This window comes from Anguilla rostrata, chromosome 7 (genome assembly GCF_018555375.3).
Source record: "Anguilla rostrata isolate EN2019 chromosome 7, ASM1855537v3, whole genome shotgun sequence".
In the NCBI taxonomy this organism is placed as follows: Eukaryota; Metazoa; Chordata; class Actinopteri; order Anguilliformes; family Anguillidae; genus Anguilla; species Anguilla rostrata.
In genome coordinates this window covers 47,434,599-47,454,045 of record NC_057939.1, presented here as the reverse complement: position 1 = coordinate 47,454,045, position 19,447 = coordinate 47,434,599, and the positions used below count along the sequence as shown (strand labels likewise).

The following is a 19,447-nucleotide window of genomic DNA, read 5'->3' as shown; positions in this document are numbered from 1 at the left end:
CTAGACACCTAAGTCCTGATGTGTGTGTGTATGTGCATGTTTGTGTGTGTGAGTATGAGTGTGTGTATGTGTGTGTGTGTATATGTGTGTGACAGAGTATTTGTGTGTATGTGCATTTGTGTTTGTGTGTATGTGTGTGTGAGTGTGTGTGCATGTGTGTGTTTGTGTAAATATACGTGTGTGTGTGAGTATGTGTGTATATGAGTGTGTGCGTGCATGCGTGAGTGTGTGTGTCTGTATGTATATGTGTGTGTGAGCGCACACAGTGCTGGTGTACAGTAATCCCTCTCTCTCTCTCTCTCTCTCTCTCTCTCTCTCTGCTCTCTCCAGGTGGGGCAGTAATGGCAGCTCAGTCCCTCAGCCTGATCGCCCTCCTCCTCCTCTCTCTCTGTCTGCTGGGACTCTGAGTGTAGCCGCCGCCGCCGCTCCAGGACTCTGTGCGTACGGCGCCGACGCGGATTCGGCTCCTTCCACTGCTTTCCAAGGTCTCGCCCAGCCGCCAAATACGGCATTCCCCGGAATACTGATGTGGAAAAAGATGCGTCACAAAAAACAAAAAAAACAAAAAACAAAAAAAGAATTGGAGAATTGGGAACAGACAAAATACATCAAGGACATCCCCCCTACTGTGTAGTACCTAAGAAATCTCACCGGAGGAGGATCAAAGGAGTTCTTTTAACTTGTTCAGTATGCCTTATATACACTGATAATTTACAGCTGCACCACTTACTCTTGTGGGGTGAAATAGTGAGTAATGAACTCAGCAACGCTTTTGGGATTCATCCTCCACACCATAATGTAGTCCCAGCTAAGGGGCTGTGGCGGCCCTATAGAATGCCATGTTAAAAATAAAATAAATAAATAAAATAAAAAGCTCTAATGGAAATAAATTATTCACAATTTAAAGCATTATGTCAAATTAGAAAATGTATAGTTTCAAAGGATAAGAGTAAGAGGAACTGGATTTGTCTTATGTGTCGTTTGAAAAAATGGTCAATGGGTTCTTCCCCTTCATTACAGAATGAAGCGCCCTTCTCTCGAATGCAAGAATCTCAAACTCACAGTCCCAGAGAGCTGTGGTGTCTGCTGGTTTTGGGTGTGTTTCTGCAAGTTGCTGATTGACTGAAGAGTCCAAACACCTTGTTTCCAAGGCCGAAATTGGCCACCGATTGAAAGGAAACCACCGTTAGATACTATGGCCCTCCAGGACTGGAGTTACACCTGCAGACACAGCGCCCCCACCAGGCCTGGAGTTTGAGATCCCTGCCTTGCAGAGATGCAGTCAAAACAAACATCCATCCATGATTCCGGCTGACATTACACTCCACAATAACAATAACAGGCATTTAATTGTACAGCATATTATGTGGTACTGCAATGCATACAAAAGCCTACTTTTGTTAACATCAAGGTGTTAAAAAGTTGCAGGTCTGTTACGGATACAATTTCTTCCATTACTGTGTCCTTATAAATTAGAATTTGTTCTTAAGTGATTGGATTAATAAATGTTAAATTAAAATACAATAGGTAGAATACATGCTTATACTCCATTCTAGTGGGACTACTAACAAACAGGTAAGTAGAAATAAATTGTGCTGTAACTGCATGCATAAACACACACACACACAACAACAACAATTTGTATCTGTATTATGAAGCTGATCTGTATTATCAAGCAGAAGATATTTAGGGTTATAAAAGTGAATACAGAAAAACTATGAAGACAATAATGAGGAACAGTGCTGGTCTTTTTGCAGACAGCCACAGCCTGCTCAAACTGTGTTCTGTTTCAGTGAACTACACAAGCTGGATAATCTTTCAGGGGATTTCCATAAAATAGACTTGGTCAGTGATAGTGAACTCTAATGGAGTGATTCTGCAAGGTTTGGGGACCACAGGAGCTGTGGCTTAAGTTTGGGAGACTTGCATAACTTCTGGGACACTTACATAATTGAAAGGGCATCACCTTAATCGTAGAAAGCAGAGAGAAGCTTAACCAATAGCTGAGATGTTGGCAACCAGTAGAACAATGACAACAATGACTGGTGGATTCTTTTCGGCTGTACTTCTGAATCCCTGTGGGAATTACCAGGAAGTAGCTGGAAAGTGTCCACCAATCAGCATGTATTGTTCTATTGGTTGCTATGAACGTGATTGGTGGAGCTGCTTTCTGTTATAAGAGCACGGTGACATCAGGACCATCTTATCCATGTTTCAGCCTACTCCCTTTAGGCTAGGGGCAGGCTGTCCAGAGGTTCTACTGCCATGTCAGCTGTGACACAGCTGACAATCGTTTCCTCAGCGTTGCTATCGCCACGATAAAGTTGCTACAGCTTTGCAGCAATATTGTAAGAATGTTGTGTGTTAGCTGTGGTTGTCTATTGCCTGGACTGCAGTAGAGATTAATGTACCCCTGCAGTAAGGTACGATTCTCAGAGCACAAGCGGGTGTTTGTTTTGACTGTAACTTTGGGGTTTTCTGTGTTCCATGCTGGTGCTGTGTAAAGAATGTTGATGTTTTATTTTATTACTGTTTTTTCTTTTTTTTTTTCCTTAATGTTTTAGTCCGAGTGTGATTATTGACATTATGCAGTGGTTGTGACACAGCTGGCTAAAGTCATAGTGCAATGTCTGATGCTTCAACGATGACTAGCTTTGAATGCCATTTTAATGCTTCAACCTGGTCCTTAGGCATAGTGTTTACTGTCGCATAGAACAAGTAAAAGGAAGATACTAATCTGTTGATTAACCTGGAGAAGCCACACTACATGTACACCTCCATTTTGAAAAATATCTTTGTTAACATTATGATTTTTGTACTAATCTTTTTTGTCTTTTAATATGAAGGATGACAAGGACGTTGTTCAGAGATTTGTCCCATCAGACTTCCTAATTTTTACTGGTCATTGCTCATTTCTGGCGTGACTTGCCATTTGAATGACAAAGTAAATGTATAATTGTTCCATTAAAATTTAAAGAAAGATACATTCCATTTAGATCATGCGCAAACACCTTTCAACTCGACTAACAATGGTGCGCCATACGCATTGTGAGATACTATATCGACGCCATCACAAAGTGCTTCTTCTGCTCCCTACATACGCAACCAGTCTCTGGAGAAAATTGCCAAATGCATGAATGCCTTTAAATTTGCGATCTATGCTACGCAGACAAAGTGGTACATCTTACTGCGCGCGAGTCGGAAACGAAAGCTTCGTCTCTTGCAGCACACGGACTCACGTACTGATCGGCTAGATCCGGCCCGCCTTTTGTGGACTGAACATTCACCCGTGTGAGTGAAACTCTTCTCTGTCAGAAAAAAATAATGTAGATGAGCCTAATCTCTGTATTACGGTATTTGCTTCAATAAAGCCAGTCTTCTCAATTAAAGTTTATATAGACAAAACCAAATCTGGTTCTGTGTTTTACCTCTTATCATCACTGTTTAAAAAAAAAAAAAAAAAAAGTCAAATCTGCATGTGATGATTGGGATTATCTGTTGTATTATGTAAACTGTATGTCAGTTATTAACCTGGTTATGCTGTATCCATGTGCATATATTGCCTGCTTCCTCCTGGTTGAATTTAAAATGGTGGTGATTGTGGTTTACCTACATCTGGCTTGAATCATCCTTAGGTACCTCTTTACATATGCTACAAAATGTATGATCAATGACACAGATGTCAGGGTGGAATGGGTGGATTGAAAATCTCTGATTATTTTCTGTGAGAGTGCAAGGATATTCCGGAACAAAATAGTATTTTATTTCAAATACTCTGCTTCATTATGAAACAGCAGCCTACTGTTTAAGAGTGACAGAAAGGAGGAGAATTATAGTATCTAAACCTCAAAAGCAATTTAATCTGGAAATATCTCTTGCTGGTATCATAAACATCTGTAGCAGAGATGTGTAATCACTGAGGTGATTGCTTTGCATCTAGGTGATGGATTGTGTTTCTTTTGAAACTGATGCTCTTGATGAGATACAGTTACCCATTTGATTACTACACCCCTTAACACCGTCTCCCCAAACAAGAGAACAAGAAGCTCATTGAATCCTTGTGGAATGCAATCCCCTAATGAACAGCACAGAGTAGCAAGCCTATTAATATTATGAAAAATGAAAATTGTCAGCAATCCAACAAAAATGCATACAGATGCAAAGAACATGGCTGTGTTGGTAACTGTCATTTGAATTATGAACTTGTAAGAATTTCCTCAGACAATATTTCTGTTCTTTTTGTTTCTAAATGGTTTTTATGGAACATTTTTTATTTCTACGGATGGAACTGAACCCTTATTATAATCTTAATATAATTTAGAAGGGCTATTAAAACATATTGGGCAGGGCCTGAGGTTTGGTAATGGAATGCGATGTGTGTTTCTTTTAGAAGTGGAACAGTTGGAATATGGGAATTTGTGGAAAACAAATGTACTTCCAAAAATAATAATGGACTTCTTGGGACTGAACAGCAGAGCACTTGATGGCAAGAGATGGGGAAGCATTTATGGAGGCTTTTTTTCTGAGATTATATGCTTTCATTTAAGTGGAATAGGCGGCCATTCAATTTACCAGAGAAACTGGACATTTTTAAAACTAACAAAATCTGAAAAAATGATATATCTATGATCTCAATAACTTTGTTCATTATAGTTTACAATGCATAAACCAAATTGTGTCTTATAAAATTCTGTATGTTTTGCTATATTCAGATAAGGTTGAACATTAAATGAAAATTAAACAGACTATTAAGATCTAGCCAGTTCTATGAAATGTATTCAATTTTTGATGTGGGACTTATGAAATTATTTATTTATTTTATTCATTCATTCATTTTTATGTAATTGAAGAAGGGTTCACAAACTGGACTGGATTGGCACATCCTGTAGACATGTGGAAGAAAGGTTACATTAATGTATTTCTGTTTTTGCGATACAACCATTTTCATTTATTAACTCTGCAATTCCTTAGCCATTTTAAATGATTGTGCCAAGATACCAAGTGAGAAATGCTTTTTCAGGAATGGTAACCCTGGTTTGTATTTGAAAAGTGTCCAACAGAGTCACATAGAGAATGGAAATTTTAAAAAGAAAAGAGAAAGAGGGAGATTATGTCATTCCCTTCCTATATAATGCATCAAGATAGAGATTAAGATATGAAAGCTTTATGTTTTACGCAGTCCGCCTCGTTTTATCAGCTAGAGCACGTGGACCGGTTTACAGCACTTACTTTCATGCGGAACTCCCGGCTCTGTCACACTCGCAGGAGGTTGGCTACTGGATCGCGCGCAGCTGTGAGATACGGGCCGCCGATTTCAATCTTAAACTCTTCCATATGTCGGGGACCACGGAAGCGCTCTCTTTTTTCATCTTTCTTGCACGTCAACGGACATAGGAGACTCTTAACTGATGATTTAAATTCAGGCTTTACGGTTCACGCGAGTTCGACTTTGCAGAATTCATAAATATTGTGACCTCAGCGGTGACGTTCAGACCAGCCTTTGAGAAACAGAACTCACGATGAATAACAGTATAGGAAAATTGCCTACTGTACTTGTGGTTTTTACAGCATGCCGAGATTATGGGAAGTGGACCGTGTACTTTTGCGTTGCTTTATATATTTTTTTCTTTTATTTATGCTGAACTTCATTCACATCAGGCTGGGACATTACTCAGTAAAATGTTCAGTGTAAAATCAACATATTTAACTCTCAAATGGCCTCATGTGAACTCTGCTAGCGGTTATATGACTGATAATTTTGGTGGGCATGTGTATGATGTGAAGTTATGAAAACTATATTCGACAGCCATTTAAGCTGCATGATTTAGTAGCCAATGACTACTTGCAAGGTCTAGATGGGTTAAACTAAACACTCTTCTTAAATTTATCACATAAAAACATACCAGCAAGTCTGAGGTAGTTACTCTGAGCATGTTATACTGTGAATCCCCCAGTTATGAGAACTGGCCATTCTGCGTGTGTGTCTGTCACAGTATAAGAACATTGTCTCTTCAGCATCTTAAAACCACAAACTATTCATGAACAGAGTCCGTCTGAGACTTGCTGATGCTAATCTTAAACCAATTCTTTGTTACTTGTCCTCTACATGATTTAAAGGAACATTAAGAGTCAACAATGAAGGAAATGTACTGTACGCTGTCAAATTTGATTCAAAACTAAACACACGAAATGGGTGTCATGTTATGGCTTCTTTGGTACTTGCCTGTTACACTGTTTTTTTTTTTAATTTACAGCTTGTTTATTATTTTTATTTTTTTGCTGTAATACTTTGCTTAGATCAGTCTTTATTTGACCCATTCTGGTGTCCACGCTAGCTTATTGCATGCACTATGCTATAAGTCTCTCTGGATACTGTCGTCTGCTGAATAAATAAGTGTAAATATCCAAGAACAGTAGCCTAGAGAATGTAAGAATGAAACCTGGTCGCCGTAGTAGTAATCCACGTACTCCATCATGCTAAGTTACACAGCTCAGTCTCCTGTTGGCAGATAACGCTCTGTCAGATGAGGAGAAGCTTGCAGAAGTCCCAGCTGTGGGATTTCATCTTCTGACCTCACTGTAATACTGCATCTCTTTGATGCCCACAGATTTGTCATAGCAGAACGGCATAATGCTCCCACAGCTTAAGCTGTCATCTTCTCATTTTTCATCTCGGTTACAGTGATAAATCAAAACAATGGGTTTTCAAAGGTTTTATTTTCTTCAGTATCGAAAATATATCCAGAAAAAAAGTGATCCACACTCAGTGATTCAAGATTAAGATTCAAGGCCTAAAACATTTAAGCATTTCATCATAGTGTCAATATCTGTAAAACTCATATGCTACTTTAAAAATCTATTGTGACTGATTAAATATAAATTAAATTAAATAAAACCTTCACAACAAAGTGATCTTCAAACTTTAAAAAGAAGACAGGAATTGTAACAAGGTAACCTGATAGTTAACATTGCATAAACCACTGTAATCCATATGCCAGATCAATCTTTCCTTCTTCTACTGGAAAAATGGATAACGGTGTTGTCACAACCCAGCTCAAGGGAAGGACAGAAGAGGGAGATGACACGTGATTATAAGAGTTAAACTGAAGGTTTAACAATGAACTTAAAGTATTAAACAAATACAAAAAAGGTATGAAGTGTGTAAGTCAGCAGGATCAGTAGGAAAGGGGTGTTTGGTTGTGTGCAACCAGTGCTGTTAGATGTGTAAAGCCAAAAGAACATAACCAAAGTCACATAATCCAGAACAGACCCAAACATGTTAACTTGAAGAGGAGGTAAAAGACAAAAGAATAGCTTCAGCTGCCTTTATACAGGTGCTGTCTGTGATTCCCCCAGGTGTTACACGTCACCACTAACGATCCCAATTTCAGGCAGGTGTTCTGTGTCTGCTTAACGAGCCCCCTGTTGGTAGGCAAGGAGACAGCACACAGGAACCTGACAGACTGAGGGCTGTCACTGTGTGTATACCTGGCAATTATTTAAAATGCGTGTTTGGAGAAATAGGTCTGCATTAAAGTAGAATACTTCCACACAGTTTACACTGTATCTTGTGCTTATTTTTACCGCACAAATGGAAAAACACTTAAGTTCGTTTTACTAGAATTCAGTACTGAATCTAGAGCTGCTGCTGATCTCAATGATACATATGAATCCATTCCCTTGCTGCAATAGGACCTTTCACTGTTTGCATTGGCCACCTATAGCTTTGCAGTCTCTGTTAACATTGATACTGAAAGGCACACTTGAACTTCTTTAACCAATGGATCCTTCTATAAATAATTTAATGGAATCTGTTATTGTCCTTTTGAACTACATCTGAATACAAAAACAGCCTCTCTGGCCAATGGTGGGAAACATGTAAAGTGAAGAAAGCTTTGTAGCTGAAACACATTGGCCTGTGATCCATATTATCTGAATGCCTAATGAATAAGTGCAATGTGAGTAATTAGGTTTTTGTGGCTTTATTTGTTGGAGGCGTGCTAGCTTAGATATCGAGTAAAATGTTATTGTTTTACAACACACTGACCAGTCTGACCAGTTTTAAGAGCCTTGAAGACTTTTGTTTTCCCTAGAACAGATCAAGTTACCTTGGTTATTAATGAAAGTCTTAAAGCGCAGTTTAAAAGTTGACTCATTATTACTGCAAATCTCCTCAAGCCCTGGAAGGCGATGCTATCAGCTGGAATATTTCACACTGAAAGGGTTTATGCCTGAAAATACTATCTTTTATTTTGACATTATGCAGTATTAAATAGCGAAGTATTTTGCGAGAAATGCAAAAAATAAAATAAAATAAAAATAATAATAAAAGTTAGTATTGCACCAGACAGTTATGTGTGTTTTAAATAAATAAATAAATAAATAAACACAACTTCCACTAACTACTAACTTTTTTGTATGAAAATAGCTGCGTTCGTTTGAATAGATGCAGATGGAGTTCAAAGACAAAGGTACAGAGCTGAATCCAAAAGCATTTTAAGAAGATATGTGCGGCCTCTGGTGGTGAAACGTTAATACTGCACGCTCTCCCTCATCTGATGCACTAACGTTGCGCTAATAGCCTACTGTTACGAATATCAAGTTATTCAGCATAAATAAAACTTTAAATTTAGCTCCCATATGTTGAATTGAAAACCTATTATATATTTTACCTGTACCGTGCACGGGATGTTATAGTTTCGTTCAAGGCTGCTATCAGAAAATATAGACGCTGATTTTAGGTTATATACGGTAGGCTTGGAAACTTTTGTTCCAAGCAGATGAAGTTTAACTTTGGAACATCCGATTTATAAGATTGTAATTGTTTTGTTCGCATTAGAAATGGAAGGAGTTGGGATGATTTAAAGCTCATTCAGAAAAACTGAAAACGATGGGACTTGACATTTACAACGCGACGTCAGTGTGTTCGACTCAAGACTTAATTTGCAAACTGGGCTCACAAGTTTGCACGCGTTGTTGCGCGGTCCTGCTGGGAACTATTTCTGTGTCTTGTTTGATTCATTTGGTTTTGCGGCACGAGACCTTCCCGCTTCAGCGCTTATCTCATCAAAGATCCTGCCACTGACCGATAACTCACCCACTCAGCATTTAGATTACTACAACCATTTCAGAAGCTGCACAAAGCCGGATTCCCCAAACATACAGGTATGTGTGAGAACAATCCGGCTCAGTGTAGGACCAGAAGGTGCGGTGACGCTCTGAACTTTCGGGACATGGACGCACACACGGACGCGGACTGCCAATACAAAGAGGTCGGTGTGTGTCAGAAAGGATGCGGATTAGTTTTGCTCCAAAGGGACGTGAGTGATGGAGACCATTGCTGCGTGCGGGCGCTGCGCGCGGAGAACGGGGCGCTGCTGCTCAGGAGCGCGAGGCTGCAGCATGAAGCACTGAAGCGGAGGGCCAGGTGGGACGCGCGAGAACAGCACCTGTTGGCCCAGGTCACCTCACTGCATAAGGAAGCGAGGCTCACTGCGGTCACCCACCAGAAGAAACTCCAACAGTACATGCTTCACATCAATGACATTACCGAACAGCTGATTGGACTTTGCAAGGTAAGGCAACATTTGCTAAGGTCAATTTACTAAACAACTTTCATACAGGCCTTCATTAGAAAAAAACAAACAAACAAAAAAAGAGTTTTTGTTAAATTGTGGTCCTTGACATTGTCATCTAACATGTTTTGACAACAACAAAATGTTAAATGTTTATTGTTTGAAGACTTCTATAGAAAAGTTCTGTCATGCAGTGCCATTACCTTTGTTACCTTAATGTCAACACAAATTAAGCAGAAAGTGTTCTGCGGTTTAAATCCGGCTTTTACTTCCCTGATGTCTTCTGATGATTGTGATGTCATCCAGGGCGGAGGCCATGATTGTGATGTCATCCAGGGTGGACCTGAGGAAAGTCTAAGCATGTCTGTCAGCTGACAAACAGAATCGCTGGGGGTCAAAATCACAGAGGGAGCACTCTGCGAAGCAGAGTTCCAGGAAATCTTTACAGCGTACTTAAAATAGGCCAATTAAGTTTTTTATGAAGTACTTAAAAATTGACTTTCAAATTAAGCTAGATGTACATAAGTGTGCTTAACTTCTATGTACTACCTATTTAATTAGTGCTTAGTAATAGCAAAAATTAGCAGAAATTAGCAGGTCTTTCCTGGACACCAGACACCAATGCACCACATTACCCAAAGGTGTCCGACCCCAGTCTTACAGTGCCGCAGTGTCTGCTGTGTTGCAGTGTGCTTCGGCACTAAATCACTTAATTTAAGTTGTCGATTGGCTGAAGAGTCCACACGTCACGTTTCTGTAGCTTGAATCAGCTGCTGTTTGTGAGGGAACCACAAAACATTGCAAACAGTGAAGCCCTCCAGGACTGCGGATTTACATCCCCAAAATAACACCCGCAGCATCTGCGTGCTTGTCTAATACCTTATTTTTCTGTTGGGCATATTCCAGGACGAGCCCCAGCTGGACCCTGGGGCAGGGGGCGTGTCCGTGTCCCACATATCCGAAAGGGAGCCGGCGGGACAGAGGGAGGGGCTTCAGGCGAAGGACCGCGTCCCGCAGGTAAGACGTAGCGCATCAGCGCACCTGGACTCGGCCACGCCCACGCGACTAGCGCATACCGGACGACGCGGCCGCCCCCCCCCGGTCCTTATCGCCCGCAGCGACAGCGGTTCCGCCGCCCGTCAAAGCCACCGTCCTCCATAAACCCCGCCCCGCTATCTCTCCACATCTCCCCGTCTCTCGTACCCCTTTGTTTAAATGTTTGCCTTCAGACTGGATGTGTGTGCGGTCGGTGGTTTTTGGCGTGCGGTCGGACAGATAACATCACACTGTCGCCCTTTTCTCTCTGCTCTCTGGCAGCATGTCGGCAGACGTTACTCCTCCCCCCCCCCCCGCTTTTTAAATTTCTCTATTCGGTATAAGATCTCTTGTCTAATTCGGCGATCCAAAGCGGGCATTAGGCTGGGATGTACGTGTCCTGCCCCCGTCCGCCTCGATAAAAGGTCAGATGCAAATGTCCTCCCCCGTTGTCCCGGCGAAATGGAATTCTTGTCGTCGGGGCGCGTGTTGATTTTGGCTACTTCTGTCTGGGGAGACCTGGAGCCCGTCTGACTCTTTGCCGAGCATCGATAAGACAGTTCCTGTGTTTGGATTCTTAAATGAAATAATGTTTGCTGATCCTGCACCTGATGTGAACGCTGGCCTGTTTGCTTGACTGGGGATATATTAACAGCAAACAATGGCAGTGTCTTTGTATATCATCAGCTGTGCGTGTTTTACTGAGCTTACTTTTAAACCCGTCAGCGTCTGGATCATTTTGATTAAAAACCACACAATCATACACTTTATATTTTCCCAGGTTTCAGTAAATTGCAACCGTTATTTGATGATTCTATATTGTTTAACTTTAAATTTAGCTCTATAACTCTCATGATTATACACGTTTAAAAAATTTTCTTTATATTATCCTATGACAAAACAATGTCGTGTGGGAGAATTTTGATGTCACCTGCACTTAAATTATTTTATTATGTTATATACATGTGTTTCTAGAGCTTTAAAGACATAAATAGTTGTCTTGTGTTTTGTAACCAGATGTTAAGCAGTACTATAGACACAGTTGGAGCCAGACTGACAAGAAATGACCATCACTGGGAATCGGCGATGGCACTATTATCAGACTTTACATCCAAAACAGCATGGCATTTTCCCTTCTGTGCCAATCTTTTAACTGCGTTCTTCTATTGTGGTAATCTTCTGATTCATCATGTTTCAGGCGAGGGGTCTATTTTGGAGTTTAAAGTCAGGGAAAAGGGAAATTTTGCTGCTGACCTTTCATTAAAAGATATTAGACCTATGGCATTTGGAGCAGTTAAGGCCTAAAAAACAGGAAATTATGCTACAATACAGCAAAGAGAGTACTTCCTGTATATGGACAGAGCAGGCTCATTACTTGATCTGGGCCCTGTTTCACAAAATTGGATTATTGGGTTAGCTGGATAACTGCACAGAGTAAAATCCGGAACCCTCCTTAATCTGGAACATGGATTGAAGGAAAAAGCTGTTCCGGGTTTTACTCAGCTCAGTTATCAAGCTAGCTCAGTAATCCTGCTTTGCGAAATACCTCTCTGACTCTCCCAGTCCCTAAACAAGTGTTAAGTGTTGGTCTTTTTATACTCACTGTTTGGATTCAGTGTGTACATATGCTGGTGTATGAGTTTGGCCGATTACCGTTGAAGAGGGTCTGGGAATGATGTTTCAGTTTTACCCTCGCACGTGCCAGTCTGATTTGCTGTATGCAAAAATATGTATTTGTAGAGCGGATTATTTAGGCTTATAAATTGTCATTGTTGTGCATGTATTGTTTGAGCTGAGCTCTCCTGGTAGCAGGTAATGAGTTTAGGCTGGCAGATTCCGCGCTGCACCTGGAGTTCTGCTTCTGTTAATAAATAATGCAGGTAATCACCAGGAGCGGGGAACACCTGTGGAGCTTGTATATTAGCGGAAGATCAAGGTGAAACATGCGAACACGTGGGGTTCCCCATCACGTGCTTATCGCTGCTTTGGCGCAGTAACACATTGCAAATTGCCGATGAAGACATAAATGTGCCCTGGAGTTCACACCCAGAGTAAATGTGTTCATTTCACGCTGTAAAAGTTTTCTGAATCACTTCTGATACCGTTTAGGAATATGGCGCTTTTTGTCTTTGCATTTTGAGTAAAACACTGTAAGACACTCACCGTCTCCCCAGCCAGCTAACCCTACAGTGTAATTTATACAAAAAGGAAGGCGTCATGTGATTTTTGGCCATGTGTGCTTGCAAATGGCAGCAGGGAGGGTTTCCTTGTCTATGGCAGTGAGACGCCAAACCCCTGACCGTCCGGTTATCATTTGTCAACTGTACAGTCACACTGTGTGGCACAGTATAACAGTGCCTGCGACATGTCAAAATTGTGAAGATGCGCGACGTTCAGAAAAAAGGTTTTGCGCAATGCTTTTTTTCCAGTTGAAAATATGGAATTTTTGTCGAGCTACAGTTGTCAAAAAAGTCATGAGATTAAGTACTGTGTGCTTGCCACCTGGGATGTCTGCAAAATGACACAGTATATGCCACTCTATTACTAGCAACACTCTATCAAAGAGTAATGATCAGACACGATTATGACATCACAGACTATCAGTTAAACCGATTGGCTGAGCGGATACAGACTTAGCAAAGGCACACTTGGGCACGGTAGTCGATGAGATTGAAAGCTCCCAGAGGCCTTTACGAGTGAGAGAGGCCCAGAGGGACAGGTGAATGTGCTGTACGCAACTTTAAAAAGGTTCTGTGAAAAAAAACAAAAAAAAACAAAAGCAATCCGGAGCAGAGCTGATTGCCCCTCGGAGAGGCGTCTCCATGGGAACGCTCCGGGTCTCCCGGTGACGCTCGGCAGCCGGCAGCCTGCAATCGCAGGACAAGAGCGCGGTTTTTAGAGCCCATCCATCGCCTCGGGAACCGAACGAAAGCTATTTTGTCGGGGAACGGAACATCGAAGATGACAGAAACAGATTGTGCCGTGACAAGGGGAGGGAGAGATTTATAACCCGTCCCTGTCTACCCGGGTGATTTGATTTCGCGAGGAGCGAGGGCTCAAACACAAAAATATGATAACTGATAGACCGGAGGACTCGCTGCGGACAGAATTGATTCAGGCCGCGCGATAAACGTGCTCTTAAGTTAATCAAGTCAACCCGGGCATGACAAGGGGATTGAGTAAAAAATCACACACACACACACACACACTACACTTGTTATTTCTGTGTATGTCATCTCTCTGGCATTTATCCAACCGTATTCTTTCTCCGGTCGGTCCCGTAAATAAACCTGCCATCTATGGCAGTGTAGGCAGTACGGACGATGGCAATTTAGATAACTTGGGAAGCACGTTGGGCCCCTGAGATTTATACCGATGCCATCCTTACAGCATAGCCAAACATCCTTCAGCCTCGCGCATTGCAGCGGACCGAAGAAGAAGGGGGAGAAGAAGAACTGAGAGGCTGTTATTTCTCATGGCGTAAGATCTGTGAAATGCAGAGTAAGCCTTTTGGGGGACGTGCAGTCTGTCATGGATTTCTCAGGTCATGTGATCCCAGTCAGGCTTCAGTGGGTGTGGAGAGAAGTGCTCAGCTGTTCAGAGGATAATCCTGCCTGCTTCTGCTGAACACGAGGAGGGTGATCAGGTCTAAACCTGTTTGCTTTTACTGAACACGAGGACAGTGTGCAGGGCTTAAACCTGTCTGCTTTTACTGAACACAAGAATGGTGTTCAGGTTTAAACCTGCCTGCTATTACTGAACATGAGAGCGGTGTGCAGGGCTTAAACCTGTCTGTTTTTACTGAACACGAGGAGGGTGTGCAGGGTTTAAACCAGTCAATTTTTATTGAATACGAGAAAAGAGTACAGAGCTTCTACACCTTAGAACCAGCTGAAAGCAGATTGGGCCAGTTATTCATGAAATGTGGCTTCTTTTTGAGTGGAAAACTGGAGGCCATAGCTATAACCTACATAACCTTCATCAGCGCTGTCCAACCCTATTCCTAGAGATCTACCGTCCTGTTGGTTTTCAGTCAAATGCTTAACAAAGCACATCTCATTCGACAGCTGGAGATCACTGAGCTGCTAATTCGTCGAGTCAGGTTTACCAAATTAGGGTTGAAATGAAGACCTACAGGACAGTTCATCTCCAGGAACAGCGTTGGGCAGCCCTGTCCTACATAATCCATCAGCTGGGAACCTCTTAAAGCCAGAAAAACCAGTAGGATTTCCTCCTCTCCCACTGCTCAACTGAGTATTCTGGCAATGGTTGCCAACAGCATAGTGTAATGGTTGGAAAACTCAAAGGTTGCAGGTTTTATTCCCATCTGGGGCACTGCTGTTGTACCCCTGAGGCAGGCACTTAACCCTAACTTCTTCAGTAAATATCTAGCTGTTTAAACAGATTGTGTGTAAACAGTGTAATACGTGTAAGCCACTGTGGATAAGAGGTGTCTGCTACACCCCGAAATGTAGTCCAAACACCCAGCCTCTCTAATGAGCTTCCACAAGCCTTTGTTTAGGTCAAAGGTGAAGGGTCAGAGGCCAAGGGCGGTTATGTGTTTTTCTCTTGATCGCTCAGTTTGATTGATTCAGGGTATTAGCCTCCCATTTGGACTCTGATTGGTGAAAGGCTGAGTATCTCCACCCGGTCACCTGCGGTTATTAAACCAGCTTTATTTTTAGATTTTACTTCACGTACTTTTTGAAAAAGTCTTTCATTTTTATGGTGTGATTTACGACCAGGCTGCCACACACAGCGCCGTTTTGCAGAAGGTATTAAAAAATGTAGAAAACACACATGAAAGCCTGTTTGATTAATTGTGAGGATAAATTCTGTATCACTCGGAGTGACTTCAAGCGTAGCGACTGCAGCGGCCAGATCAACGACAGCTCTGTTATTATTTTTTTTACAGAACTTACCGTTATGTTGCTGTCTGGCCATTAAATAATGGATCAGTGGAACTTTCTGGAACTCGCCGAGCCCTGCGGTGGAGGCAGCCAGCTTTAACGGTCTCGTTTGGCAATGCACATGTTGCCACTGAGGCCTGGAAAGTTTTGTTGATTTAGGGAGGAAGTGAGAAGCAGGAAGCTGTTCCAGTGAAGGGCCGCGCAGACCGATTTGTCAGCAGAGGGTGGGATGCTGGGAAGTCTGGGCCCTGGCATCGGATTGGCTGTCACTCGAGCAGATTAAGGCATTGGCAGCGGGCACGCCTGAGTTGAGACAAATTGCATGGACGTGCTGAGCTTAGGGCAGTCCCTGGTTACTTCTCCCATACACAAATGTGCACACACACAGACCTGGATTAAATTGATGCTTGTACTTAACTTTGACAAATAATTAAATGTTAAACTTAGCTACAGTATTTTCTTTGTTTTGGCTTGTCGCTGCCGATTGCAGTGTGAGGCTGGTGAACCCTCCTACCCCCAACAAGGCCCCCACCCCCCCCACCCCAAACCAGACCTCCAGCTAGCCAATGAGTCAACGCATAGAATCGGGAACCCCTCAAACGCACTCCCCTACCGCAATTCATCATCACGCTCACAACGGTAGGAAAAAGGGGCGTGTCCGTTGTCTCCGCCTCAATGAGCGAGGCGTGCGGCTCCTGACAACGCAGTGCAAACGGCAGCGGCTCCACAGCGCAGGGTAATTAATGCAGAATCCGAACATCTGGGGGAAAAAAGCCTGATTTATGGAGGAAATGGTCTGTGCTGGGGGAGATTTGGGAGCTCTCTGGGCAGACAGGAGCTCCTCTCTCCCCCGGTAGCGGCGGCACGAGGACATTTACCGCAAAGCTGAGCCATTTCGCCCTTCGTCTTCTGTGTAGCTATTTACCGTCCGTCCCCCCGTGGGGACCCGGGTAGCAGGGCTTGCATTATGTCCCCTGACGTTACGTTTAGTCATTTAGCCGAGGCTGTAATCCGGAGTGACTTTGCGCCAGGGTCTGAGTCACTTGTGGTGACCTCATAGGGCCAGAGTGCGCGGTTAGCGTTTAGCCTCTCGCTGCTACCTGACCGCGACCAACGGATGAGGAGGTTTTTCCTGCAGCCTGGCTTGCACCCACTATAGGGTGTGTGTGTGTGTATTTTGTCATACTGTACCATCTGATGAACACTTGGTAGTGTCACTTTAACTGGCTTCTCGCCCCTGTGTGTTAAGTTTACTATTCCCATTTGTTCTGGATCATCAGGAGACAGAGCATGAGCTACAGAGTCTCAACACATCAGGCTTTTTCATCCCCTGCAGTTTTACTGCTGAAATTCAGCCTGAATTACAGCTAAGGCAAGTAAGGGGAAAGGGAAGTGAACACTCTTTTTGAAGAGAACTGAATGCTCTTTCTGAAGGGAAGAGGACGCTCTTTTTGATGGAAAGTGAATGCTCTTTTTTGTGCGTTAAAGAGAGGGGTTAACTTTCCCTGACGTGCCAGGTGTGCGGTCGTGCCAGTCGAGACAAAGCGGAGTTGGAGCAGGCCTTGAATCTTCCTCTCCGAATGGGGTTAAAGTTTTAACCTCCGGCGCGGAGAGAGAGCGCCGAGAGAGAAGACGCTTCCTTGGGCTTCGGGCTCTTGATTGCTCCCCTTGTGTGCTCTGAAACGGTTCTGGCGCGTCGCGGCGCGGAAACAACAGCGGCCGCCGGCGTTGAGCGCGCCCCGGGGCAGGATCAAAGGAAGCTTCTGGAACTCCGGCGCGCTCGAGAACAAGTCCAGGAAATGACTGAAGTGACTCTTCTGGCGTGAATTGTTTCTGCCGGTTAATTTGTTTTTTTTTTATTCTGACAAGGAGAGAGATGAAGTCATGCGCGTGTATACGAGCTCTCGCAGCCTACTGACAGATGTTTTATGCGAACGGGTAATGGCTGCGTTAGAGGCCGCGTCGTTGCCTTTGAAATATTCTTTGCAACTGCGCCGAGGGAAGAGAATGCACCTGATTGGGTTTTGTGAAAGTTATTGTCCGCGCCACTTAGCCGTAGTGGCACTTGGAGCGACTCTTAACGTGGAATGACTTCAACCTTTCGGCGCTTCATCATGGAGCGCTCTCTTCCTTTACAGTCACACTCCGGAATTCTGCTTCCTCCAGTTCCTTTCTACGAAAAGATGCCAGCGCTAATCGCTAATCTTTCTGAAGCGTTTGACAGAGCTGTGGTAAATTGACACGTATACACGGTCTCCTTGTTTCGTTTTCTTTTTCCAAATGTTTACCTTTTTCTTTCCTGATTTGGAAATAGATTGACTCTCGAAAGCAGGCTCCTGTTCGTGCTTGGCTGATGATATTGCTGAGGCACAAACCAGAGTATCTTTTTTGAGGAAGAACTAAAGAGGAGCTGACAGAGGGTGGGGCCTTTGCTCTCACAACCGATGTACTGGCCTCCTGTTTTATTACTGGGGAGCAATGGGAGCCGGTCTTATTTTTATACCTGCGCTTTTATGTTTCCCCGGCATCCTCTGACAAGACTGATAAATTCACTTTTAATTAAGGGAGAGCTTTGCACAGATGTCGGCCCCTAAATGCACTGATCTGGGAGAGGAGGCAGGCCTGGTAGGGGAGAGGGGACAGGGGAGCCTGGCTGAGTTTCCTGTGTTTGTGTTCAAATCACTCGAACTTCTGGAGTAACTTTTCACGCAAATATACATTTTTATTTAATGTTTTTTTTTTTATCACAAGTCAACTGCTGGTCATTGGAAATGGCAAACAAATCAATAATTGATGGAAAAAAAAGAATTGAAGTGCATATGTTTTGCAATATTATGTTATGCAGTGGTAAAGGTTATGGGGAAATGCAATGTAGATTAGCTCAGCAGACGCCAAAATGGACTCGCACTGCATTTCCACTTGTGTTTTTCTCTATGCCAAAGTTCAGGCATTAAGACAAAAGAGTGCCCTTCTGCTGCGAATGCCTGATCATAATGCTGGTTTACTGTGCTTATGAGTCAGAGTGGAGAAAGATCATGCACCGTGGAGATTTAAAATGCATTCAGCCTCTGCAACAACATTCTGCTCTTTAGATACAAGCTCTTTTTCAGAGCAGACAAATTACTTCTCCCATCTTTGTGATTTTAAGAAACAGTCGGATGCCGGATTTAGAAGAAGAATCTTTCCCCTTACACTGTTTTACATGGTTAGGAGCGGCTCAGAGCACATAATGACTTCTCTTGCGTGTAGTTCAGGTAGTGCATTTCTGTAGAGGTCAAGTTTTGAATTGACAAATGACTGCTGTGCTGTTTTGTGCACCGTGAGTCTGGGTAATGGCACAAAATGGACTTCTCCAGGGTGCAGTTGCACGCCTCTGGTCTGCTTTATGGCACGCTGGCCTGAAACTACTGCTCCCTCGTGTTCTAAGTCGTCTCCTTCCAAACAGGTGTTTGGCTAAAGCCGTACCTGCTGACATGCAGGAAATTTTTAACGGTGGGCAATCCATTTCCCCAGCTTTTTGTTGCTGCTGTAATTTTTTTTATAGTGGAGAAACCAGATGAAAAGATGCCGTATTTCACCGTTCCCCGCATAAGAGATTAATATTTCAGCCATTAATGTTTCACGCGGCTAATGCTCCCTTTCATTTATGTCTTGTAAACATGCTCGCGTAGGACCGTGAATGTCGTGGGTCATGAAATGTTGTTTCTCGGAGAAACCGTATTTTATTTAGCCGAAATGGAGAAGGCACGGGCGGCGTCTTAATGGTTTATTAATGAGGGGGTCTCTCCCCCGGCCCACGAGCAGAAGAGCACGGTGCGTTCCAGTCGGGCCGCTTGATGGTTGCGGAGGGCCGGGGTCCCCGGGGGTAACAGCCGGCGACTCCAGGACGCCACTTTGGTTTCGCGAACGTCGCGCCGTCCGAGCAGA

At 43.2% G+C, this 19,447-nt stretch overlaps 2 protein-coding genes across 5 annotated transcripts in view; both read left to right on the top strand.

The window, feature by feature from the left end:
- The window catches only part of LOC135259886 (contactin-1a-like), a 64,616-nt gene extending 61,206 nt beyond the window's left edge, over window positions 1-3,410 (top strand). For all 4 annotated transcript variants that reach the window (XM_064344793.1, XM_064344796.1, XM_064344794.1 and 1 more), the window contains exon 24: window positions 331-3,410. In XM_064344793.1, coding sequence (XP_064200863.1) covers window positions 331-407 — 77 coding nt within the window. In that variant the 3' untranslated portion in view covers window positions 408-3,410. The remainder of the gene's footprint in view (window positions 1-330) is intronic.
- Window positions 3,411-8,594: 5,184 nt separating this feature from the next.
- The window catches only part of LOC135259884 (PDZ domain-containing RING finger protein 4-like), a 135,309-nt gene continuing 124,456 nt past the window's right edge, over window positions 8,595-19,447 (top strand). The window contains exons 1-2 of the mRNA XM_064344777.1: window positions 8,595-9,575; window positions 10,482-10,592. Coding sequence (XP_064200847.1) covers window positions 9,168-9,575; window positions 10,482-10,592 — 519 coding nt within the window. The 5' untranslated portion in view covers window positions 8,595-9,167. The remainder of the gene's footprint in view (window positions 9,576-10,481; window positions 10,593-19,447) is intronic.